The sequence below is a fragment of the Silene latifolia genome, chromosome 2, assembly GCF_048544455.1.
Source record: "Silene latifolia isolate original U9 population chromosome 2, ASM4854445v1, whole genome shotgun sequence".
Classification (NCBI taxonomy): domain Eukaryota; kingdom Viridiplantae; phylum Streptophyta; class Magnoliopsida; order Caryophyllales; family Caryophyllaceae; genus Silene; species Silene latifolia.
In genome coordinates, this window is record NC_133527.1 from 123,928,233 (window position 1) to 123,956,059 (window position 27,827).

Here is a 27,827-nt window from a genome sequence, read left to right on the forward strand (position 1 = left end):
TGATATTAAATATAACCGATTACATTTAGTTACGAATTAACAGAATAATTCGTCCAAGCTAACATTACATACATTTAATTAAATATAACTTATTATATTTAATTTACGAATTCACAGTTAATTCGTCTCAACTAATATAATTTAATATTCATTAAATAATTGTCTCATCAGCACATTGACTAACTGTTTAGTCATATTAGGCATCAATGTGATCATATTTCTATAACCACATCTCTCAAACACATCCTATAGGTGTGACCTTTAGGAACCAGTTGATCACCGCCATCTGTATGATAATAACGTCAAACTTTCTAGCAAGCCAACCGTTATTAGGTAAACGTTAATCAACTGATTAAATATACGAAGTATACCCTTGTGAACCTGTAAGAGATTTACAAATGTTATCACACTAATTTGTGGAGGACACAAGCTCCAACAAACTCCCACTTGTCCTCACAAGTGTATGTGCGATAACCGATTCTCATATCCTAAAATTTCTCCCACTCAATGTAAAACAATATGCAAATCCGTATTCACAAAGGTCGTATTTTACAAGCGATCAATATCAAGAGTGGTTTCCCCGACTAGAGAGTAACTTAACTGATAAACGAATCAACATTCGAGCATGGCCATGCATTTCGATTACAACTCCTCGAGTCGCCCGAGAAATAACTATACCGATAAGGGTTGGATATTTTCCTCAACTCGAATCCTGCAGATGTAAGCACGCTTTGAAATGACCCGAAAAAAAATCTACTTAGTCTCCGATTCACGGCATCGTGAGAAAGAAACCAAAGTCACCCAAAAACTGCCTTAATCTCAAGAGACAATCGATAGTTAAAAGAATCGACTCTAGGAACACAATGGATGTCCTATCCACGACCTGGCACCGAATGTTATTAAACATTTAGGACTCCATTACGTTGTCACAAAAAGTTGTCCTACGAGGTATCGTCATAATCTCGCATCTGTGATCGATCAGTCAACCGTTTGACTTATGGCTCGTTGAACCCACATCAATCGACTGCACAATATAATAGCCGAAGTTATCAGCTCGCATAGGCGATTACGGACCAAAACAAATATAATGTAATTCAGTTCACTTTGTGGCGTTCAATGTTGTCAGTACAATCCACATGAAAAACAAAATATTATAATAAAACGATGAAGTTATAAATAGTATATGAAAAAGATAGTGTATCAAATCCATAATCAAGTACTACAACTCAGGAACACGTTTAATTCCCATGAAATTGACGTGCCCTACATGCTTATCATAATTCAACGTTTTAGTGAGAGGATCCACGATGTTATCATCCATCGCAATCTTGTCTATCACTATCTCCTCTTGCTCCACGTAATCACGGATCAGGTGAGCTTTCTGATGTACATGTCTAGATTTGTTGCTAGACTTTGGCTCTTTAGCCTGGAAGATGGCACCTCTATTGTCACAATAGATGGTGATCGGGTCATTCGAACTAGGAACTACTGTAAGTCCTTGTAAGAATTGACGCATCCATATCGCTTCCTTTGCTTTGCCTCCGAAGCGGCATAGTACTCGGATTCAAGATTAGAATCTGCTACAACACTCTGTTTGGAACTCTTCCAACTGACCGCAGCACCATTAAGAGTGAAGACGAAACCGGACTGAGATTTTGAATCATCTCGATCCGTTTGGAAGCTAGCATCTGCGTAACCGATTGCGCATAGCTTAGAATCGCCTCCATAAGTCAATACCCAATCCTTTGTCCTCCGTAGGTACTTGAGGATATTTTGAACAGCTATCCAGTGTGTTTCACCTGGAGTCTTTTGGTACCGACTCGTCATACTCAATGCATATGCCACGTCTGGACGTGTGCATATCATGGCATAGATGATCGATCTTATTGCAGATGCATAAGGAACACGACTCATGCGCTCAATCCCTTCAGGCGTCGTGGGTGACTGAGACTTGCTCAACTGCATCCCAGCCGTCATTGGAAGGTTCTCCTTCTTGGAGTTGGTCATGCTGAACTTCTCAAGAATCTTATCCAAATAAGACTCCTGACTAGGTGATAACGTCTGTCGTGATCTATCTCGGTAGATACGGATTCCCAAAATGCGTTGTGCCTCACCCAGATCTTTCATCTGGAAATGGTTCTTCACCCATTCTTTAACCGAAGATAGGAGAGGAATGTCATTCCCAGTCAAGAGTATGTCATCGACATACAATATCAAGAATACAATCTTGCTCCCACTCGACTTAATATATAATTAGCATGGTTCCTCGACCGATCAAGTGAAACCATACTCTTTTATCACCTGGTCGAAATGATGATTCCAACTCCGAGAAGCTTGCTTAAGTCCATAAATGGAACGCTTAAGCTTGCATACTTTCTTAGGATGTTCAGGATCTATGAAACCTTCGGGTTGCACCATGTACAACTCTTCCTCCAAATAACCGTTTAAGAAGGCGGTTTTCACATCCATTTGCCAAATTTCATAATCATGAAAAGCGGCAATCGCTAAGATTATCCGAATGGAATGTAGCATGACTACAAGTGCAAAAATCTCATCATAGTGCAATCCGTGCACTTGAGTGAAACCTTTTGCCACAAGTCGTGCCTTATAGGTATCTAGTTGCGCGTCTACAGAACGCTTTATCTTGTAAAGCCATTTGCACTGTAGAGGTTTTACCTTATTAGGTAAATCAACTAGATCCCACACGTCATTCTCATACATGGAGTCCATCTCGGATTGCATGGCTTCGAGCCATAGCTTTGAGTCGGAACAGGTCATAGCACCTTTATAGGTAACGGGTTCATTACTCTCTAGGAGTAAAACGTCATTCTCCTCGACCATACCAATGTATCTGTCCGGAGGATGAGAGACTCTACCCGACCTCCTAGGTTCTTCAGGAATATTAACCGTATCAATAGTTGGAGGAACAACTTCTTCCATCCGTTCCTCGGTTGTTGGTTCTGGAATCTCCGACAGCTCGAAGGTTCTATTACTTGTCTTGTTCTCGAGAAATTCTCTCTCTAAGAACGTCGCACTAGCCGCAACAAAAACTCGATGTTCGGTAGGCGAATAGAAGTAATGACCAAATGTTCCTTTTGGATAACCTATAAAGTATGTCTTGACCGATCGCGGGCCGAGCTTATCCTCGTGTCTCCACTTGACATAAGCCTCGCAGCCCCAAACCCGAATAAAGGACAAGTTAGGGACCGTTCCCTTCCACATTTCATATGGAGTCTTGTCGACAGCTTTAGACGGACTTCGGTTAAGTATAAGAGCAGCTGACAAAAGAGCAAAACCTCATAATGAATCAGGCACTACCATGTGACTCATCATGGATCGAACCATATCAAGTAAGGTTCGATTTCTCCGTTCGGACACACCATTTAATTGAGGTGTTCTAGGTGGAGTTTACTGCAGAAAGATTCCACAGTTTTTCAGGTGTTGATCAAACTCATTTGAAAGATATTCGCCACCCCGATCTGAACGGAGTGCTTTAATCTTCCTACCCAGTTGGTTCTGTACCCTGTTCTAGTATTCCTTGAATTTCTCAAAGGACTCACTTTTATGCTTCATTAAGTAGACATATCCGTATCTACTCAAATCGTCCGTGAAAGTGAGAAAATATCTATAGCCATCTCTAGCGGTAATTGACATAGGTCCACATACGTCCGTATGTATGAGTCCTAATAGGTCACTAGCGCGCATTCCAACACCTTTGAAGGAAATTCGAGACATCTTGCCAATGAGACATGATTCACACGTGCCATATGTAGAAAAATCGAATGCGGGAATAGTCCCATTATCGACGAGTTTCTTCACGCGTTTCTCATTTATGTGTCCCATTCGACAATACCAAAGATAGGTTTGATCTTTTTCACCAACCTTTATTTTCTTATTATTCACGTGTAATACTTCTGTAGTTTGGTCTAAGATATAAATTCCATTCATGGAAACTGCTTTGCCATAAATCATTTCATTGAAAGAGAAAATACAGCTATTATCCTTTATTGAAAATGAAAAACCGTCTTTAGCAAGTACGGAAACAGAAATAATGTTCTTAGACAAACTGGGTACATTGTAACAGTTATTTAAAAATAACTCAAAACCACTAGGGAGTTGGATTACATATGTTCCCTTCGAGAAAGCAGCAACTCGTGCTCCATTCCCGACTCGCAGGTCCACATCACCTTTTTCGAGAGGTATGATGTTCTTTAGGCCCTGCAAATGATTACACAGATGAGAACCACAACCAGTATCAAGTACCCAAGTTCTGAAACTTACATGGTTAATCTCAATCATATGAATATAAGATGACATACCAACAGGAACGACGCGGCCTGCTTTGATGTCCTCACGGTAGACGGGACAGTTCCTCCTCCAATGTCCAGTCTTGTGACAATGGTGGCACTCTATGTCACCGCCCTTGCTCTTTGCCTTGCTTTGTGAGCCACTAGTCTCACCAGGCGCACTCTTACCATTTCCTGGCTTTTTAAACTTTGGCTTACCTACAGCTAGGTCGCCATGAGCCTTGCCCTTACCTTTACCCTTGTTGTGAATCGTGAGAACATCCTGCTTCATGCTCCCACTCAATTTCATATCCTTCTCGGTCTGTACGAGAAGGGAGTGTAGCTCATGAGGACTCTTTTTCAAGTCATTCATGTAATAGTTTGCCCTGAAAAGGGCAAAACCATCGTGAAGAGAATGAAGCATTCGGTCAATGACAATGCTCTCACTGATTTTACAATTCAGTGCCTCCAGCTTCTCGACATTCTCAATCATGTGAAAAATGTGTGGGCTAACCGGTTGGCTCTTCTGGAGTTTCGCATCAAAGAAGCGACATGTATGCTCATATGTAACGATTCTCGGTGCTTTTGAGAACTCGTTAGTGAGCGTAGTGAAAATCTTGTTTGCACTTTGGGCAATGAAGCGTCTCTGCAAATTGGTTTCCATTGCAAAGATGAGTACGTTCTTTATCGCACCCGCTTCCATAACGAAATCACTATAAGCGAGTGTCTCGTTGACTCCTGCATTGGGGCCTGGGTTGACCGGTATTGGCTCAGTTAAGTACTTGAGCTTACCGTCGCAATGGCAAGATTCCATAGTGCCGCCTCCCGATCCCGCAAAGTTGGACCCATCATTTTTCGGGACGTGTGAACCGATTCATCTGGTCCATGAATACTTTCACCAGACGCGCGATCAAGTGTGGCACTAGGCATTGGGATTGCGTTATTTCCAGCCATTTCGTTGTGACAAGATTATGAAAAATAATCGTGTTCTACATCATGAGAAGAAGAATAAAAATAATAAGCATGTGCATCGTTTATATTTTTAAGTCTAATGAACTACTGTCATAACGCGAAGACTCAAAGCATTTATACAATTGACCTCCCTCAAGAATTATATAAATGATCCCAAGACTCAATTCTCTGTAAACTGATAAGCTAACCTTTTAGCTAATTCTACCGTTAGAATTCTTGGTCGATAAATTTCTGTAAATTCTATCTTTAGTCCATCATAATCACGAGAAACTCTTCGGACTATGATGTTGAGGTAAACTAAGTCAACACAACTACTTACCCAACGTAGAAGGGGTCATATTATGCCTACCGACGAAGAAGGGATTCATAGTTGTTTGCCCTTATAAAGACTAATCTCAATTTCCGTTTTAGAGGAAGTTCTCATCAACTTTATTTTAATTCATTTTAAGTGAACTAATATCTAGCATGCGAGAATGAATAAACTAAGGTGATGGCTTAAAGACAATGACATCTGTATGTCCATGAAAACTAACATACAACCTATATGAGTCAATTTTCATGCATTTTATTAGTAGGTGGTTTGGTTTTAGGCGGAATATGATGGATAAACTAACATGTGAATGAAAAGCAATAAGAATGAAAAGCGTAAAAACAGTAAAAGTCCTAGTGTGGCCTATCCTATCAAAATGAACAATAAATACAAGTTTGGAATCCTCCTTGGACCCGAGAAGCTTGTCTTGATGTTCCATCTTTATCCATGTAGTGGGAGTGAGCTCCAATCTCCATCTTTAGTCTTCTTTTGAAAATTACAATAAATAAAATTTACATAATAAACCTATTTATGACATTCTAATTTCAAAACCCAAAAACTAAAGAAAAATAAAGAAGATTCGAGATCTCATAATTACATTAAAAATTATGTTTCCTTCATTATGAAAACATAATTTGACTAAGGCCACACTAAGTATTACAACTGATTGCAAAAATACGTAAATTAAATTCATTCAATCGATTCATTCAACAAAAGTAAAATATAATCCATCAACTAAAATAAATTAAACATACATGACACAATTCCTTAATTATGTTGGTTAATTTATCCAAACCACCTATTTAAATCAAATTAAGTGACAATTCCTCAATTAATCACATTAATTTCAATCTTAATCCATATTAAACTTGTAATATAAATTCAATCCGTCAAAATTTTAAACTGCTTTAAAATAATTCGGTATCTTTTAATTGTGAACCGTTTCACAATAACTAATTGGCCAAAATCAAAACAAAAACAAAATCCTTTTTTTTTTATTTGGTCTCGGCATAAACAAAGAAAAACAAAACAAGCATGTTTCTTATTTTATACACGGTTTTATCTGTAAAAACCGAAACAATTTTTTTTTTTTTTAAATTCTATCCCCTGTGAACAGTAACAACAAAATTTTTTTTTTTCCGGATGCTTTTCCAAAACGGCATAAACAAAACAACCGCGAAAAAACTTTAATCGGTTTTTCTTAGAAAAACCAAGAGCAAAAAAAAAGCAGCAAATTTTTTTTTTTTAAAATACTGTTCATCCGTGAACTGTACAGAAACAACAACAAAAATTCACGGTTTTTAAATTAGGACCCTAATGCCTTTTTAATTTCAACTTAATCTGCATTAAATCAAACATGACGATTTCATTTATGTTTTAACTTAATCTGCATCAAATCAAACATCTACCAATTCTTCATATGATAATTTTAACTTATTAAAACAACATTATGAAAAATAAAAATGGAAATCTCGCATCAAAAAGAACAAACACCGGCTGCAAACATTTTTTTTTCAATCGGCATTAACAAAAAAAAAAAACAGCCGTGCCCTAAATTTTTTTTCTGAAACCCTAAAAGTTTACATACAATTTTTATGAAAATCGTCAAAATTAAAATTCGTGGCCTTTTCTCTGATACCACTTGTGGGAAATAATCTGTATACTTCCCTTAAAATGAAGGATTATAACGAATTTAATGATGACGATCACTAGTCATAAATTAAAATACATAAACAAAAGTAAAGGATTCAGAATTAACCTTCGGTCCTAGCAAATACGGCCTAAGAACAATATGAAAATAGATATTCTCCTATCAGTTGCACCCAAGATGCTCCGAGAAATGCCCTTGATTTTGCTAGAATCGATCCAAAAATTAAAATAATTTTTAGGTTTTCTTTGTGTTTTTCCGATGAGAGAGGAGGCAAAAATGGAAAAATGAATTATGTCAGAAAATCCTCTTACTCACTCACCTATAAACCGTGTATAGGAATGAATTAGGGTAGGCTTTTCTTCTCTATTTTTCTCGGCCCATAACCGAAAAAAGGAGTATTCTTTCCTTATTTTTGGTTATTCCAAAAATGTATAAAATGTGTTAAATTGTCATCTAGTGAGGACCGAACCCATGACCTCTTGGTTTGTGGACCCTCACTATTACCACTATGACACATTCAACTTGTTGATATTAAATATAACCGATTACATTTAATTACGAATTAACAGATTAATTCGTCCAAGCTAACATTACATACATTTAAATAAATATAACTTATTATATTTAATTTACGAATTCTCAGTTAATTCGTCTCAACTAATATTATTTAATCTTCATTAAATAATTGTCTCATCAACACATTGACTAACTGTTTAGTCATATTAGGCATCAATGTGATCATATTTCTATAACCACATCTCTCAAACACATCCTATAGGTGTGACCTTTAGGGACCAGTTGATCACCGCCATCTGTATGATAATAACGTCAAACTTTCTAGCAAGCCAACCGTTATTAGGTAAACGTTAATCAACTGATTAAATATACGAAGTATACCCTTGTGAACCTGTAAGAGATTTACAAATGTTATCACACTAATTTGTGGAGGATACAAGCTCCAACACACCGCCAGTGGGAGACCGTAGCCTTGCCACCTAAGCCCCGCTCATCGCAACGAGCGATCTCAGATCATTATTGTGCACATCCCCTTGTGACGGGAGCCACAAGGGGCGAACATGAGGGTGAAGACCATCTCCTGACAATGGCTTCTAAATCAATATCAACAATACCATATCACAACAATAACACTGTCACAATAGGAAACCAATAATTACCACATCAACGAACAATAATCGTACAATGACTGAGATTAGGGTTTAATTCAATAACAGTATAATAACACTACCTTATTTGGAATTCCACAGACAACAACAATCATGCAAACTACAACTGCTCCTCCACAAAATCTCCACCTAACATACATACACAAAAATTCTAGTATCAAGATCAACCCTAATTAAAACATTTCCCCTAATTACTCATAATAGGGTATAATTCAATCTTAAACAAAAGCGATTAAAACTGATTAGAGACAACAACTACTTAATAATGCGGTTGAACATGGAACTACAGACTCCAAATGCTTAAGGTTCCACCCACAAGATGCTAGGCTGTTACTAGGATGATTAGGGAGGAGATAAGAAATGTTTTAGGTTTCAGAAAAATGATTAACGACGTGTTTAAAAAATATATATATAACTCCCTTGTCATCTTAATCAAACCGCGAAAATTAACCTGTCAGACCAGGTACTTGATCGAGTACTTGAAGTACTCGGCCGAGTACGTCCTACTTGACTAAGTTCCTTACCACTCGGCCGAGTGCACCTAAAACAGTAGTCTATAAAAAAGCAGTCGACGACTTACTCGGCCGAGCGCCTACTCGACCGAGTGTAATGAGACCAGAATTCTACAGTATTACAACCTTCCCTCCTTAAAAGCGAACTTCGTCCCCAAAGTTCACACCATACCTAATACAACCAAGCATAACCAACTCTACTACCCATACAACTCGAAAAGAACACCTGACTCAAAAGACACTAACCATATACTCAACTGTTAGGCCTGGAAATTCGCACATATTTCAGGATAACAGTTTACCCTGGCGTGACCATCAGGGTGTCAGGACATCAGAATACCAAAAGACATGCGCCAACCAAGGAGAGGACAACGGTCAAAATTTAAGGATAATATTTGACTAATTCAAAGATAATATTATTGTCAATATTCGGCTAATAATTGGAGCATTAATGAGGAAGATTTGGTAATAAAAGCCAAGCAATTAAGAGAGTAGCTAAGCACATTAAGGAGCATTAATCCGACCAATTACGGAGGAATATTCAGCATTAAGTACGAGATTTGGCAGTCGTTCAGCTTGGCTATATAAGGAGCATTTGAAGATCATTTGGGAGGACACACAACACATACTCAAGCATAAAATACTCTCATACAATACTTAAGCTATTTTTACAATTATTTGTGCTAATTACTCAATAATATAGTGAAATCCTCTCATAGCTTGGTGCCCGTGGTTTATTCCCATTCAAGGGTTTTCCACGTACAAATTTCTTTTCTTATTTTTACTTTTTTATCTTACTTTACTCTTCTTCTCACATACCCAGCCCTTCATATTCACAGATAAGTTCGAGCTAGTTAACCCTGTCTAGACTTACCCTGACCTGATTTCACCCTGCGTAAAATCCATACAAAATAATTGGTGCCTACTGTGGGGCATCTAGCTCTCTAAAATCTTTTTTCCTTATCTCACAAAAAACAAAATAACCTACAAAAATGGCCCAGCCTACCATCAAAGAACAATTAAACGCAGCCCTTCAGCAACTAGCTGAGTTGGAAGGTTTGAAAGACAAGGTAGCCCAAACCGAGGCTTAAATCCTTCAGTTAAGAGAATCTGAGTCAGCTCTGAAACAAAAATTAGAGAAAACTCAAGGACCAGGTTCTAGGTTCCAGCCAGGAACACCATTTTCATCAATCATCAAAAACATTGATTTCTCCAGCTTTAAGAGTCCAAGTGGCTCTAAATTTATCAATGTTGATGGTGATGGTGAACCAAACAATAACAACGAAAAACCTGATGAATCTGCAGCAGCCATAATGATGGTAGTGGTCCAAGAGCTCAAGAAACTAAATGAAAAATTCGAAAAGATACCTGCAGTTCCTGCCAGCTTAGAGGAGGCTTCCCCGGACAGGTATGTTGATTCGCCTTTTATAGACGAAATAACAAAAGTGGATCTGCCTAAAAAATTTGTGATTCCGTCTATGAAAATTTATGATGGAACCACAGATCCACAGAATCATGTAGCTCTCTATAAACAGAAAATGTTAGTTGCATCTATCCCTAGTGAGTTCAGGCAAGTTTGCATGTGCAAAGGGTTTGGAACAACCCTGACCACACCTGCTCTGCAAAGGTACATCAACCTGCCAACGGGGAGCATCCATTCTTTTGCCAACCTGATCAACAACTTCAACCAGTAGTTTACAAGCAGCAGGGAGTTGGAGAAGCGGTCCAGTGATCTTTACAGGATTACATAGAAGCCAGAGGAGACTCTCAGGGTATTCCTCGCCAGGTTCAACAAGGAGAAAGTGTCCATTCCCAGGTGTGACGTTGGAATAGCAGTGTAGGTATTCAGACAGAGGCTACTACCTCATAGTGATTTATACAGTGAACTCACTAAGTATCCCTGTCATACCTTCGAAGATGTCCAGGCCAAGACTCTTGCATATATCAGACTAGAAAAAGACAAAGGCTACAAAGTTGGATCATCCAGTGGACCAAAGGACTATGAAAAGAGAAATAGGAAGAGCAACAAAGGAAACAATTACTGACCTACTCCATATTCCAGGACAGACCATTCAGATGTCAACCTGGCATATGAGTATCAAGGTAAGGCTAAACTTTTCCCACCTATTTCTGAACATAACTTCAGTGTTGATATTGCAGGCCTGATCCAGTGACTTGACAACATGGGACCAGCAGTCAGATGGCCTAGGAAGGTAGAAAATCCCAACTCTAAGAGAGACAACTCCAAATGGTGTGAATTCCACATGGACATTGAACATACAACGGATGACTGCATCACCCTGAGGAAAGAAGTGGCCTACCTATTGAAATTCGGATACCTAAAGGACTTGATCAGAACAAAGGGTAGAAATGGAGATCAGAGCAAAGAGAACCAGGAGCAAAAGCAGGACCGCAACCTTCTTCCACCACCCCCAATTTATGAAGTAAAATTCATATCTGGTAGGTCGGAAATTTGTGGCCTAACCAGTTCAGCAGGAAAGAAGATAGCCAGGACGCCAAGGACTACATCACCCTGTAAACCAGATCATGTCCCATCAATCACTTTCAGTGATTGTGACCTGGTAGGGATTCCTGACGTTCATCATGATGGCCTGGTAATCTCAATGCAGATTGGAACTGCTACAGTGAGGAGGATCCTGGTATATGGAGGTAGCTCAGGGAACCTAATCATGCTTGATGTACTGAAAGCCATGAATATTGGTGAAGAACAAATCACCAAGAAGTCTAGTGTGTTGGTAGGATTCAGTGGAGAAACCAGAAGCACATGAGGAGAAATCTATCTCCCTACTTATGTTGAAGGTGTCTCATCCAATGAGAAATTTGGAGTCCTGGATTGCTTGTCATCCTACAATGCAATCCTGGGTAGGACATGGATCCATAATGTCAAGGCTGTACCATCAGCCTATCATCAGTGTATCAAGGTACCAGCAGACTGGGGCATATCAACAATCAAAGGGGAACACAAGGCAGCCCAAAAATGCTATACAGCGGCCTTGAAACCTTTCAAGGCAGGTAAGTCCCTTGCATAGCAATTACCGTACCCTGTCAGGAGCACTTATGTGGCATCATCTAGGATGGAAATAGATCAGGTAATCCTAGACCCTGAGTATCCTGACAGGTATGTTCTAGTTGGTTCTGACGCGCCAGATTGTGTCAGGCCAGAACTGGTGAAGTTTCTTAAGAATAAATCATCTTGGTTTGCTTGGTCTCATTTTGATATGACTGGAATTAGTGCTGATGTAATTACACATAAATTTAACATTGATCAATCTTTTAAGCATGTGCAACAGAAAAGACGAAAATTTACGCCTGAAAGAAATGCAATAATTAATGAGGAAGTGGAGAAACGTCTGGATATGGGTATGATCAGGGAAGTAATGTACCCTGAATGGTTAGCTAACGTGGTTGTTGTGCAGAAAAACAATGGTAAATGGAGAGTTTGTGTAGATTACACTAACCTGAATAAAGCCTGCCCTAAGGATCCATTTCCCCTGCCACATATTGATGCCATGGTAGATGCCACAACAGGGCATGAGATGCTGATATTCATGGATGCCTCCTATGGATTCTATCAAATAAAGATGCACCCTGCTGACCAAGAGAGTACTGCATTCATTACAGAACGAGGCATATACTGTTACACAGCCATGCCTTTCGGCCTGAACAATGGAGGGGCAATGTACCAGCGCCTGGTCAACATGATGTTCAAGGATCAAATAGGTGATATCATGGAAGTCTATATAGATGACTGATAGGTGCATTTTATATAGTCTTTTTAGTCTATTTTAGCACGTATTTCTACGTACTTTCATACTGTGTATATTGCATTTTGCCCCCGAATTGGCTACTTTGGTTCGTTTTGTCCGTTTTGTAGAAATGAACACGAAAGTAGTGGAATCGTACCATTTTTCGTCCTTTTTGCATGCATTTTGAGGAGACGGGATTTTCCGGAGTGAGTTTCTGCATTGGGAAGCGTGAAGGCACGGTTTACGAGGCAGTCGGGTATGAGATGGGGCTGATTTGAAGGAAGAATACTCGATCGAGTAGTTTTATTACTCGATCGAGTGGTTTTTATAGCCTTGGTTGATCGATCGAGTGGATTTTTACTCGATCATGAAGAGTTTGAAAGTGGAGTTACTCGATTGAGTAACAATTCTACTCGATCGAGTAGATTATCTGGAGTTTTACTCGATCGAGTGGTTTTAAACTACTCGATCGAATGGTTTTCGCTTTCGTGGGCTTTTTATAGCCCGTGAACTTGTTTTAATTATTGAACTTAGTTTATTTTCTATTTAAGCATACGTTAACTAGGTTATTAGCATCTTTTCATCCATCTTTTATCTATCTTTATATCATCTATCATTTTCCAAGACTGCGTACTCTCTCTTCTACGCTGTAACTTTATTTTCGGGGTTATTTCGCTCGGATTTGCTAGTTCTTTACGCCGGATTCTCGCGATTGTAATCTCTTTCTCCATCTTTAATATTAATTTTCTATTTATTCATTTCAATTACTTATTTTGCTTCATTTAATTTCTGCCCTAATTACCTTTTATGCATTTTTATTATTGTTTTATCATGTTGAATGCTAGTTATTTATTTGTTGTTAGTATTGATAGCACTAATAGCGATATGAGTAGCTAAATCTGTTTCATGTTGGGATTAGGGGATCTACGGTAAAAATGTGACGATGTAGTGAATAAGTTAGACGAATAAATTGTGAGATTCTGTCACCATAGCAATATAACTGTATTTACCGACTTAGTTGAGTGCACGCTTCTGAGTCACCCTTTTAATCTGGTTAAATTTAATCCTGGATCGGAAGATTGGACTAAATAGACCTGCTATGAACAGTAGACTACCCTGACGAGGACGGAAGTTAAGTTAGTGGAAGTTTAGGATAGAAAGTGGACCGGAAGGAACTTTCCATATCCGTCTCGCAGTAATTTATCTAAGTTGTTTACAGTTGAGTCACTAGACTACCGTAGTGAACCAAAATCCTGATATATCCCTTCTTTATTGATAGTTTATCATCTTTTTCTGCCTTTATCGCTCTTTTCTCTACTTCTCTTCCTTTAAACCTTTTAGTTTAGACAACCAATTTAAACATCCCCCATTTTGTGACCAAGTAGACAGACTCTTACAGATATCTTGCCTCCCTGAGGAGATCGGCCTGACTTCCCTAGCTATATAGTTAGTTTAGTTAGTTATTTTTGATAGGTATACGACAACCCTATCAAAATTTGGCGCCGTTGCCGGGGAGGCAATTGCCTTATCAGTCTTTGTTTCGTTTATTTTATCCATCTCAGAGAATTTTTATTCCTTGAGGCAGTTCTTATTTATTTTCTTTCAGTGTTGTGTATGCCCAGGTCAGACAGGTTTGAGTTAGTTGCAGCTGATTTTGAGCCAGAGAGACTATTTAGGCATAGACTCCATCTGCAAAGAGAATCACGAAAGGAAGACTTGAGTAATTTCGAACCAGAGCTTCAGCATTTTCTATTTGCAGAAAATCCATCTTTTGAAGAAGACACTTTCAGTTCTGTAAGCCAACCAGTAAAGATGCCGAACATTGCTAGTCACTCGGAGCCTAAAGCAGCATTAATTCCAAAGAGTTTCAATCTCCAGACTGAGGATGGGAATACATTTGACATCCGTCCTTCCTATATCAATCTGGTAGAGAGAAATCTCTATAGAGGTGTGGCAGGTGAAGACCCGAGGAAGCACATGGAGATCTTTACGGACTATTGTTCTACTATCCCCGCCACAAAGGGGGTAACTCAAGACAAGATTAAGGAGCTGATGTTTCCTTTTTCTTTGACTGAATCAGCCAGGGAGTGGCTGACTGATTTGGAACGCACGGCTGCAGGGGTTACTAACTGGGAGACCCTTGCTCTTGCTTTTTACAAGAGATATTTCCCTCCACAGTGCACCAATCAGCTGAGGGCAAAGATCACAAGTTTCAAGCAGACTCCTGATGAAACTCTATATGAAGCGTGGTCCCGTTTCAAGAAGTTGGTGAGGTCTATTTCTCACCATGGTTTTGATCCGTGGTTTCTGTATAACCAGTTCTACAATGGGCTGTATGATGATCACAGAGCCATACTTGATGCGTCATTTAACGGAAGATTCCAAGAGAACACTGACGATGATAAGGGATGGGCCCTTATTGAAGAGATGTCAAACCGCTGTGCTGAGTATGGAAACCCGAGGGATGGTATTAGAACAGTTTATGTAGTCGATAAGCAAGTTGTGGCTCAACTGGAAGCCATGAATTCTAGGTTTGATAAGTTAGAGCTGCATTCTGCTGGGGAGCCTCAGACGGTCCATATGCTTACTAGAGGGGAGACCGTCACATGTGAGAGGTGTGGTAGCAACGACGACCATACTGCTGTTGGCTGTCTTACAGAGAAGGAACATGTCCTTGATTTTCAACAATACAGGCATGGAGGGGGTTCCTATTATAATAACCAAGGCCCTACCCCTCCTCTGCATCAGCAGCAGCCATATGACCCTCCACCTAAGACACAACAAGGCTTTCAGAAGCCTCCTTCCTTTCCTACACCTAATCAAGGTGCATCATCCTCTGGTGGAGTAAGTGAACTAGGTGAGTTGAAGATAATGTTGTAGTCTTTGACAAAGCAGTGACAGCTGAGTGATCAACAAAAAGATGCATCTATAAAGGCATTTGAAACTCAAGTTGCCCAGTTAGCCGCGAGCCAGTCCACAAGGAAACCGGGTCATTTACCGTCACAAGCTAACAAAAATCCACATGAGACGGTAAATTTAATTAATTTGAGAAGCGGTCGTTCATATGAAGGACCAGAAGTGTTGAAATCAGGCTCGAGGAAGGAAAATATTGCTGATGAACAGTGTTCTGTCGAAGAAAAGGAGCTGACGGCAAAGAAAGTACTCGATCGACTAGTTTCTGGGGGTTGATCGAGTAAAAATGCTGAAGAAAGTACTCGATCGAGTGGAATTTCTACTCGATCGAGTGAACAAGGAAAAGATCTTACTCGATCGAGTGAATTTTCTACTCGATCGAGTGACTTTGTTGAAGAAACTACTCTATCGAATGGTATTTTTGGTCGATCGAGTAGTATGGATAAAGAACAGCTCGATCGAGAGCCTACTAGTGCTCGATCGAGTGAGAAATCGCCTGAAAGACCTCGTTCAAGAGGAAAGAAGCGTCCGAAAGACTTGGAGCTTGATCTGGCTGACACGTTGGAAGAGAGGAACAAGGAACTCGAGATACCCATCACGGTTCCCTTCCCGAGGCGTCTACAGAGTACTAAAGCTAATCAATAATTCGGCAAATTTGCCGAAATCTTGAAGAGCTTGCAGGTCACTGTGCCATTCGCCGAACTGCTGACATAGGTACCCTCTTACCTTAAATTTATGATAGAAATTTTATCGCGTAAGAGGCACACTAATGATCATGAGACGGTAGCTTTGAACGAGGTAGGGACGGCCCTTGTTCAGAATAAGTTACCTCCCAAACAGTCAGACCCGGGTAGTTTCTCAATTCCGTGTCATATTGGTACCCATTTGAGTGATAACGCGTTATACGATCTTGGCGCTAGCGTGAGTATATTACCGTTGTCTCTAGCTAAGAGACTTGGTTTGACAAAGTTTAATTGCACAAACATGACTGTTCAGATGGCCGACCGTAGAAAATCACGACCACTAGGTGTAATAGAAGACATACCTGTTAAGATCGAGAGGTTCTTTATTCCCGTTGACTTTGTTGTACTTGACATCCCCGAAGATGCCCATACCCCTATTATTTTAGGGAAACCATTTCTATTTATTGTTCGTGCAGTAATAGACGTCGGGGGCAAGACATTGACTTTTCAGGTTGGGGACGAGGAGTTGATATTCCATCAGTCTAAGTTCCGGAGGGCTCCCATGCATGCTCAGCCTTGCAATGCCCTCTCTTCTATTGACCCTATTATTGACACTCCAAATGAAAATTTGGAGCATTGTGCTGCTATTGTGACCCCTCCGCCTCAGGTTGAGAGCAAAAAGGAGGAAAGTTCGTCTGTTTTCCTTGCTGCAGGTACAGATGAAAATAATGCAGGAGCTGTCAAAGGGCATTATGCAATTAATGTCAGACAAGGTGGGAGTGATGATGTTAAAGCCAGCGAGAAAGGAGCAAGGATGAGAAAAGTTCGCGCATATGTGGATGTCAACTATTCTCCTCCTAATGATTCAAGTTCAAGCTCGTGATAATTGAAGAGGACGATCAATGTTGCTGAGATGACGTCGTCCAGTCAGAAGCCCTCTAAGGGGCTACTGAACTGCCTTGGGAAGTGAGCGGGGAAATGCCCCGTGTACCAACTTGTATAAACAATTTTTAAATTTTCCGTTGAATTTCTTTTATTGCTTTTAATTAGGTCAATTAGAATTTAGACAGTTATTTTTAGCGTAGATTAGAGACTATAGACTGTTAATTTACGTATTTGGTATTTCAGGATACTTTTGCGAGTGTTTCTATGCATGTTTGGGGAATTTTACGCAAATTCAAAGGAAGAATGGCGAATTCAAGAGCTTAAACGAGGAAAAGAGCTCGATCGAGTACTTTTTGTACTCGATCGAGTGAAATGTGTTCGATCGAGTGATTCCATATTACTCGATCGAGTAATGATGAAAAGGTGAGTTCTCGATCGAGTAAATTTTTACTCGATCGTGTAGATGGATCCATGAAGTCCTCGATCGAGCAGTTTTAAACCACTCGATCGAGTGAAATGGGAAATGACACGCAGGGAGTTTTCTTTAACTTCCTTCTTTTTCTTTCTTATTTCATTTTATCTTCATTTTTTCGACCCCTCTATTATTTGCGATAAAAACCCCAAAAATCCTCCATATTTCTTGCCCATTTGCCAAATCCGTCACCTACATTGTGCTTATTGATAATTAATCGTCAAAAGCCCTCTACTTTCCCTCTGATTTTCGTTGTTTTACACGGTCTATTAAGGGTATTAGGGTTCCACGGTTTTTTGATCAAAAATCGCCATTGTTGCTTGTTTCTTGCCGATTAATTGCAATTTGTAGGTTCTTAATCATCAAGTAAGTGATCCTTACACTTCTTTGCACTTAAATTTCACTTAATTTGCATTGTATGAATTGAATTAGGACCTAGGTTTCGATTTTCTGTTTTGGGTCAAAATTATCGACTATAATTTTGATTCAATGCTTAGTCCTGCTTGCTTAATGCTTAATCCCGTATCCTCATTGATATTTACTTGCCTAGTTCAAATTTTGCGCGAAATTCGCGATTAAGGGTGATTTTCATTCCATAGTTTCGACTGTCAACTGGGTTTTCATGCTGTCATATGCTTAATTTACTTCAGTTGTTGCTTAATTGCTGCTATTGATGCCTTCTACCCTGCCCCTATCGCTGTTTACCCGCTGTCATTCGAATTTTTGAGGAAATTTTGGGAATTTTCGTGTTGTAGTCGGTTTTTTTCGACTGATGAGGGGAATTATCATGCTGTTTTCATGCTTTTTCTTATCAAATTTCTCTGCCCTTTTTATTCAGGATGGATTCTATCTCTCTGCCCTCCACTAGCTCGACTTCTAGTCCATCCTTGCCTGAGACGGTGGTCCCTGCTGTCACCACCGCCTCCACTTCTGTTAGTACCGTAGCCCCTGTGTTCCTAGTCTCTGCTGCTGGTATAATTTTTACGCCTGCTAGCACTGCTGCTAGCCCTGTTTCGGCTGCCACTTCAGTCACAGCTACCACCACTGCTAGCACTGCTACTAGTCTTTCTTCCTCAGTGGTGGTCACAGCAGCCACAACCTCTACTTCAGCCACGGTGAGCACACCTGTGGCAGACTCACCAGCAGTTGCAGCTGCTTTACGGGCGGATCTAGTTCCTCGCACCGTCACTGGACGGGCTTCTACCTCAGGTTCTAGAGGCCGGGGCCGAGGTCGTGGACGTGCTCGTGCTACGCCAGCTCCTAGTACTTCTGCTGCTCCTTATTGCACGGTCACTGTCCGAGGGGACGACTCCCTCGACTCCCACCCCGAGTACCCGCAGATAATTTTCGTTAATGGTGTACATTGTAAGAGGTGTTATCACTTAGTTGGCTATGATTATTTCCCTACCCGGTTCTTAGACCAGCCAACACTTGAGAGACTCGGCTTCTACGAGTCGATTTGTGAGCTTTTACGGGGCACGGGGATGGCCGGACTCATCACTATGAGTGGCCACACCTTTTTTCTGGAGCTGGGTCTTGAGTTCCTCAGCTCTTTCACCTTCTCCTCCGGGCCATACGACGTTGTCCCCACTAATCTTTCCGGTTGTTCAACCGGAATTTTTCTATGACTTTGGAGGAGTTTGGTACCAGACTCGGCCTTTCCTTTAAGGGCAACACTACTGCCCCGAGGAAGGTCATTCGTCAGCTTTGGCGGACCTTGGCCCAGACCACCTTTTTCCGAGCGAAAGCTCGCATAGGTCCACCTTCCCCCTGCCCGTTACTTTCTTCGACTGATGGGGAGCACCATTTTTGGCCGTAGGGAGCCAAACAACATCAACAACAACAAGCTCTCCATCTTAGGTGGTTACCTGAACATTGACTACGAGGGTCCTTTTACCCTCAACATTGCCTATCTGACCGCCCAGTACTTCCAGGCCCAGGGGGAGAAGGTCACGGGATCTATTGTCTACGGTGGCATAGCCACCATTCTTGCCCGTTCCCTTTTCCATGTCTGGCCTCGTGATTTACCGTACCTAGCGGGAGAGAGGTATATGAGCCTAGATGCCATGCATTCTCAGCATTGGCTGACCACAGACTACCGGACATGGAAGATAGACGGTTCCTTGTCCGTGGACTTACCTTGCACCACTCTCCCCCGTCTAGCCCCTTTGCCTACTGTCGCACGGGGCGCCCGACTTCCACCACTGCCTGACTACCACCTCCAGGTCCGACCACCTACCACTTTACCTGCCGTTAAGAAGCAGCGTAGACTTGAGACCGGAGAGGGGTCCACACCTTCTGGGAGCGGCCAGCCTTCCACGGCCACTCCTACACCTACCCCGATCCCTATTCCTACTCCTACTCCCGCACCCGCCGACCAGACACAGACACAGCCGGTCCTACCAGCTAATTTTGTACCTCCACCACCCTTTGAGGCGTCCTCGGTCATGGACCAAGGACGTCGTGACGGTTTGTTAGTTGAGATTGCAGAGAGACAGGCTCGTATGGAGCGGGACTTAGCTTTGAATTTGTTCCCTCTATACGAGTATCACATAATTCGACACCGTCCGATCCAAGAGGGTTGGCCACGCCCTTCCTTTTACCGGTACCCAACTGAGGGGTATCCGGAGTCTGCTGAGGAGGAGGAGGAGGACGAGGACCCGGCGGCGGCGGAGAGAGCTCGAGCTGAGCAGAGGAGGAGGAGAGAGTAGGAGGTAGACCCGGACTTCAGGGTGACGGTGGAGGACATGCGTGACAGCGACGAGGAGGCTGACGAGTAGCTGCTGGTCTACTAACTTTCCCAGTTTTCTGGCTGGTTTGGGGAAGTTCCTGTTTTATATGTCCTTCTCACTCTTTTATTTTTTTGTCTCCTATTTATTTTATTTTTTATTCTTTATTGGTTGTATATTCCCGTTCCCCTGTATATATCTGCTGGTGTATGCTAGAGGACAACGAGGGCGTTGCCCGTTTTGGTTTGGGGAGGTTATTGCACCCTTTTGAGTCTGCATTTGCATTTGTTTTCCATTCACGTTTGGTTATTTCAGCTTGCATTGTTTATTTATTTCATTAAAAATCAAAAAACCAAAAAAATTAGAAAATTTCAAAAATTCAAAAATATTCACGTTTATTTTTGCATATAGGTTGAGTCGGAACGGTTGATTTCCGTGATGATATTGCATTATAACTTGTCATTTTTACTTGAGCCTTGCACCTCTGTTGATAGTTATTAGCTTTGTCATACGCATAGTTTACGAGATTTTGTTCAAATATAGCTGACTGTTTAGACTTGACCTGATAAATTGGCAACCTACTTTACAATTTCTGAGGTTTAGAGCCCATAACTGGTGACATTCATGACCAGTTCATTAGGATTAAGAGTAGTACTCCTTGCATAGCATGTTCATCATTTTTGCACTTTTATGACATTCGATTTCTTGTCAAATGCACACATTCGGGTTTGTGGTCGGTGTTGAAGGATAAGTAGATCTATATACTAAACATATTCATATATGTTTTAAGTTAATTTAATCATAAAATTAAGTGGTGATCTTATGCATGCAAACAATAAACAATATAAAGAAGAAATCTTTATCTTACATTGGATTTTCGGCTTATTAGGGCACAAGAGAGATCTCCTTCTCTCTTGTTCTTGTGCTTTCCTTAATGGAAGAACAAAGATCCAAGTATAGGATCTCTCCCAAAGTATAATACCCAAAGAACACTCTTAATAAAATTAATATTATGAATACTAGTACAATATTAATTTTGTAGAAAAATTGACCCAAAAATATTTGGTTTTTATCTCCCAAAACCGGTTAGGAGAAGGAGAGGGAGGAAAGAGAAATATTTTATCTCTCTAAAATATTTTTGATGAATGAATGAATTATACAACAATTACATTTTAGTGTAAATTAGGTAAAATAAGAGGAAAAACCAAGGTGGTTTTTGCCTCTCAAAAACCGGGTGGAAGGGGAATGAGAGGGAGTCAATGCATGCTTGAGTTGTTCTTCACAATGAACACTAGGTTTGCATGGCTAGTCAATTAGGGTAATCATCATGTTTACCACTCACATAATAAACACAATATTATCCTTAATCCACCCTTAATTTCGGTACATATGTGTAAAATGGAATCCATTTTATTTTTGTCAGTTTGTCAATATGTCACATGTCACATGTCACATAAAATTGTTATGTATTTTTAACATATTAAAAATCAACGTATTAATAAAAATACGTCATATACAAAAATCGACCTAGTAATTCGCAATTACTTGTACCAAAATATTTTACCAATTATTATTCACAATAATTTGTATTTATAATAATTCATTCAATTTTAATTGTTTTCTTAAACAATAATTTCATCTGAGTAATGAAACAATTCGATTACTCAGACCATATCTCATTTAATCAAATTTCAAAGAGACACGTAAATATTACTTCCAAAATCGTCCGTCAATTTTAAATAATTTAATTGACTCGTAACGTTATACGATCAATTAAATGATCAATTAAGAGTGTTGCCCTATAGGTATGACCTAGGGGATCAACTGATCACCACCGTCGCACGACAGTAATGTCAAACTCTAGTCAGCCAATCATTACCGATATGTGTGGCCAGTTGACAGTAAAATATTACTTCCCAATTGTATTCTTAATAATGAGACTTAAACATGTGATCATCATGATCAACAGTTGTGATCGCATTATTGTCGGAGGACACATATTCCAACAGGTGTCACATGCAGGGAGGTGCTTACAATTTTCCTTTTTCTTATATTTTTCACCCATTTAGCTCCACTTAAGCCAAAACTTGCCTTTTTGACCCATTAGCTACATCCCAAACTGAGCCTGCCTAGTCAAGCTAGTTTAGTATGTCCTTTTGTGGTATGATTTTCCGTCTGCAGTTTGGCCCGTATTTTTTTTTATTGGAGTTGGTGTAAATAGAGGAAGGAGAAAAAAAAAAGAAAAAAAAGAAAAAAAAAGAAGTGAAAAACGTGAAAAGAAAAAGAAAAAGAAAAAAAATTGAAAAATTGAAAAAAAAAAAAAAAAAGGAATCACGTGTACAATGAAAACCAGGGAGAATGAAAAGTTCAAAAAAAATCTTAAGCTGGTTGATTTTGAGTCCGTCTGTATTCTTTTCTATCTTGTGACGGTCTCACTCCTCTTTTTTATCCCATATTTTTGAGGAGATTGTGTATGAGATTAGTGAGCTGTGTGCCAAATGAAGGGCACTTGTACTTTATTTTTTAGTCAGTTGAGATTCGGATGGTTTTATATGGTCCTGTTAGGAACTAACTTGACGCTTTTACCTCCACATTACCATAACTTATCTTGCCTTTTCTCACCTGAACCTCACTATTCCCATATTATTTGTAAGCCCTCGGCTGTGACGGACATTATTGGTTGGAGTGTGTGCATTAGTACTTGAATCGTCTTTCATTTTTGTTGCATGCATGCAATGTAGGTCGCAGTTAGGTGAGTGACTGTTTCTCCTTCTCTCTTTTGCATATAACATTCACCCTTTGCTTCATGAGAGAAGAGTGACCACGAGAAAGTCCGATTTTGTTGGTCTTGCAAGGTCGATAGGTTGGCTATATTTCTGAACAGCTTATAACTCGTTTGCGTATTGACTGCTTAGCTATGACTGCTAATTTTTGTTGCAATAAATTGGTTCAAGTAGACAAGTTAAGCTAGCTCTGAGTTTCCATTTCCATTCCAGGCCATTAGTTGCATTTTAGTTTACTCGAGGACGAGTAAAGGTTCGGTTTGGGGAGATTTGATACGTGCATTTTATATAGTCTTTTTAGTCTATTTTAGCACGTATTTCTACGTACTTTCATACTGTTTATATTGCATTTTCCCCCGAATTGGCTACTTTGGTTCGTTTTGTCCGTTTTGTAGAAATGAACACGAAAGTAGTGGAATCATATCATTTTTTGTCCTTTTTGCATGCATTTTGAGGAAACGAGATTTTCCGGAGTGAGTTTTTGCATTGGGAAGCGTGAACGCACGGTTTACGAGGCAGTCGGGTACGAGATTGGGCTGATTTGAAGGAAGAATACTCGATCGAGTAGTTTTGTTACTCGATTGAGTGCTTTTTATAGCCTTGGTTGATCGATCGAGTGGATTTTTACTCGATCATGAAGAGCTGGAAAGTGGAGTTACTCGATCGAGTAACAATTCTACTCGATCGAGTAGATTATCTGGAGTTTTACTCGATCGAGTGGTTTTAAACTACTCGATCGAGTGGCTTTGGCTTTCGTGGGCTTTAATTAGCCCGTGAACTTGTTTTAGTTATTGAACTTAGTTTATTTTCTATTTAAGCATACGTTAACTAGGTTATTAGCATCTTTTCATCCATCTTTTATCTATCTTTATATCATCTATCATTTTCCAAGACTGCGTACTCTCTCTTCTTCATTGTAACTTTATTTTCGGGGTTATTTCGCTCGGATTTGCAAGTTCTTTACGCCAGATTCTCGCGATTGTAATCTCTTTCTCCATCTTTAATATTAATCTTCTATTTGTTCATTTCAATTACTTGTTTTGCTTCATTTAATTTATGCCTTAATTACCTTTTATGCATTTTTATTATTGTTTTATCATGTTGAATGCTGGTTATTTATTTGCTGTTAGTATTGATAGTATTAATAGCGATATGAGTAGCTAAATCTGGTTCATGTTGGGATTAGGGGATCTATGGTAGAAATGTGACGATGTAGTGAATAAGTTAGACGAATTAATTGTGAGATTCTGTCACCATAACAATATAACTGTATTTACCGACTTAGTTGAGTGCACGCTTCTGAGTCACCCTTTTAATCTGGTTAAATTTAATCCTGGATCGGAAGATTGGACTAAATAGACCTGCTATGAAAAGTAGACTACCCTGACGAGGACGGAAGTTAAGTTAGTGGAAGTTTAAGATAGAAAGTGGACCGGAAGGACCTTTCCATATCCGTCTCGCAGTAATTTATCTAAGTTGTTTACAGTTGAGTCACTGGACTACCGTAGTGAACCGAAATCCTGACATGTCCCTTCTTTATTGATAGTTTATCATCTTTTTCTGCCTTTATCGCTCTTTTCTCTGCTTCTCTTCCTTTAAACCTTTTAGTTTAGAAAACCAATTTAAACACCCCCCATTTTGTGACCAAATAGACGGACTCTTACAGATATCTTGCCTCCCTGAGGAGATCGACCTGACTTCCCTAGCTATATAGTTAGTTTAGTTAGTTATTTTTGATTTGTATACGACAGTCTTGTCAACGACATGGTAGTAAAATCTAAAAATGCAGAAGATCATGTGAAGCACTTAGAAATAGCATTTCAAATATTGGAAAAATACAACGTGAAACTCAACCCTGCAAAGTGTCATTTTGGAGTCTCTGCAGGTTAGTTCCTTGGATACATGGTGATAAAAAAAGGCAAAGAAGCCAGCCCTGAACAGATAACAGTGATCCTGGAACTTCAGTCACCCAAGTCTGTTAAGGACATTCAGAAATTGACAGACCGGGTAGCTGCCCTAAACCGGTTCATATCAAGATCCTCTGAAAGGTGTAAACCATTTTACAACTTGTTCAGAAAAAATAAACTGGTCCATTGGACACCTGAGCACGAAGCATCCTTTCAGGACTTAAAGTTGTACCTGTCATCTCCACCTTTACTTGCTAAACCAGAAAAAGGAGAACACCTATCAGTATATCTATCTGTCACCGACATAGTAGTAAGTGCAGTCCTGGTAAAGGAAGAAGAAGGCCAACAACATCCTGTCTATTATGTAAGTAAAAGCCTGCTAGATGCTGAAATGAGGTATGGTTTACTTGAAAGATATGTTTTAGCTTTAATTATGTCATGTACTAAGTTGCGTCCTTATTTTGAGTGTTACCCTATCATAGTCAGGACCAACTTACCCATAAAATATGTCTTGCGCAAGCCTGAATTGTCGAGTAGGATGGCCAAATGGTCAGTCCAGCTCAGTACATATGATATTACCTTTGAACCGAGGACAACGATTACATCACAGGCCTTAGCAGACTTTGTGGCTGATTTCAGCCCTAACCTAGAATCTGACTTGAAAAAAGAAGTTAACCAGTTAGAAAATAAAACCCCAGACCAAGAGTGGACTTTGTTCGTAGATGGAGCATCTAATGCTAGGGGGACAGGGTTAGGACTAGTGCTAAAATCGCCACATGGGGACATGTTACCTCAGGCTAAAAGCTGTGAGTAAAAAGCCACTAATAACGAAGCAGAATATGAAGCCCTGATAGCAGGCCTAAAGGTATGTCTAGACCTCGGTGTTCAAAACTTAAAGGTAAAAACAGATTCACTTTTAATTGCTAATCAAATAAAGGGAACTTATACGTCAAAGGACGCAAAAATGATTTCATATTTAGAATATGCAAAAAACCTTACCGCTAAGTTGGCTTTGTTTAACATAGATCAAATACCAAGAGACCCAAATACCCAGACTGATGCTTTGGCCAGCCTAGGTTGAAATTTTACCCCCGCAGTTTTTGATCAAATACCGATTGTTCACTTATTAGAGCCAGTTATCAGTAAAACTAAACAAGTCAATCCTGTCAATCAAGATAATAATTCTTGGACCAAACCTTATTATGATTGGTTCCTCCAAGGAATATTACCTCAGGGCAGGCATGAAGCGAGGGCTTTAAGAATTAGAGCTTTAACATATTATATTATAAATAACACTCTATTTAAGAGATCGCAGGCTGGACCATATTTGAGATGCTTGGAGCCTGATGAAGCTAATTAAAGTACTCAGGACAGGCTACTATTGGCCAACACTAAGGGCTAATTGCTTAGAATATTGTTCAAAATGAGAAACCTGCCAAATTCATGCACCAATAATACACCAGCCATCTGAACTACTTCACTCAACTTCTGCACCCTGGCCGTTCATGAAGTGGGGCATGGATATTGTAGGGAATCTGCTTGTAGCTCCGGGACAGAAATTATTCATGTTAGCCATGACTGACTACTTCTCCAAATGGATCGAGGGTGATTCTTTTAGGCAAGTAACTGAAAAGGAAGTGATATCTTTTATCAGGACGAATATTATTTGCAGATATGGAGTCCCATCAGAGATTTTGTCTGATAACGGCACCTAGTTTATGGGGAGAAAGACTAAAGCATTTTGCCAAGAGTGGAACATCAACCTGGTTACATCCACTCCTGGATATCGAAAAGCTAATGGCCAGGCTAAATCAAGCAACAAGGTAGTCATAAGCTGCTTAAAGAAGAAATTGAAGAGAAGACGAGGCAGATAGGCTGAAGAGCTTCCATTAGTACTATAGGCAGACAGGACAACTCCAAAGACATCAACAAGCCAAACACCTTATTCTTTGGTGTATGGTTGTGAAGCTGTCAGTCTGGGTGCCAACATCAAGATATAGCCTGAACAATATTGAAGCAAACAACAGCCTGATGCAAGACAACCTGATCCTAGTAGAAGAACTAAGATATGCTGCCAAAATCAGGATGGCATCATATCAACAAGCGGTGGCCAGGACTTATAATAAAAATGTCAAGATTAGGGTCTTCAAGGAAGAAGACCTTGTCTTACGAAAAGTTTTCCCAAATAAGAAAGAAAAATCAGCAAGTAAGCTAGCCCCTACGTGGGAAGTTAAGGCCCCTATTTAATTGAGTCTATTAATGGACAAGGAGCATACAAGCTCCAAACATTAGAAGGAGAAATGATCCCAAGATCCTGGAATGTAACTCATTTGAAATTGTTCCAGGTATAAATCATATCCTGGCCTGATCAGGTAAAAATTACATCTTTACTATCAGTGTTTCACCCTAACATACTACCTAAAAAATTATGTGTCTCACATGTTCTATGTGAAATCCATGTCCATATATGCAACTAACCCAATTTCTTTTATTTTACTTGAATCCTGAACAATTATACGTGATAAATGATTATATTCATAAATATTCAGGATTAAGGGCTACTCTACTGTACATTAGACTTCTTATTTATGTACTTTTTAAATTTTTTGCATCCCTCTATGCCTGACGAAGTTGGTAACCATCACCGGATACGGTGAATAGCAGGACCAATCATGCATGAAATAATTACCTGACCCGACTATTTGCTGCACACATCTACAATCGGCTGGACGCAGCAAGACGGTGCATGGGTGTTTTATACCGACCATCTGAA

At 39.8% G+C, this 27,827-nt stretch overlaps 1 protein-coding gene across 1 annotated transcript; it reads left to right on the forward strand.

Moving 5' to 3' along the window:
* The first annotated feature begins 11,098 nt into the window (after positions 1–11,098).
* LOC141641268 (uncharacterized) lies at positions 11,099–11,704 on the forward strand. The gene has a single exon (XM_074449939.1). The coding sequence runs from the start codon at positions 11,099–11,101 to the stop codon at positions 11,702–11,704; it is 606 nt and encodes a 201-aa protein (XP_074306040.1).
* The last annotated feature ends 16,123 nt before the right edge of the window (positions 11,705–27,827 follow it).

Excerpts from the sequence above, each read along its gene's own strand:
- LOC141641268 (XM_074449939.1), top strand. The coding sequence starts at position 11,099 with ATGGGACCAGCAGTCAGATGGCCTAGGAAGGTAGAAAATCCCAACTCT.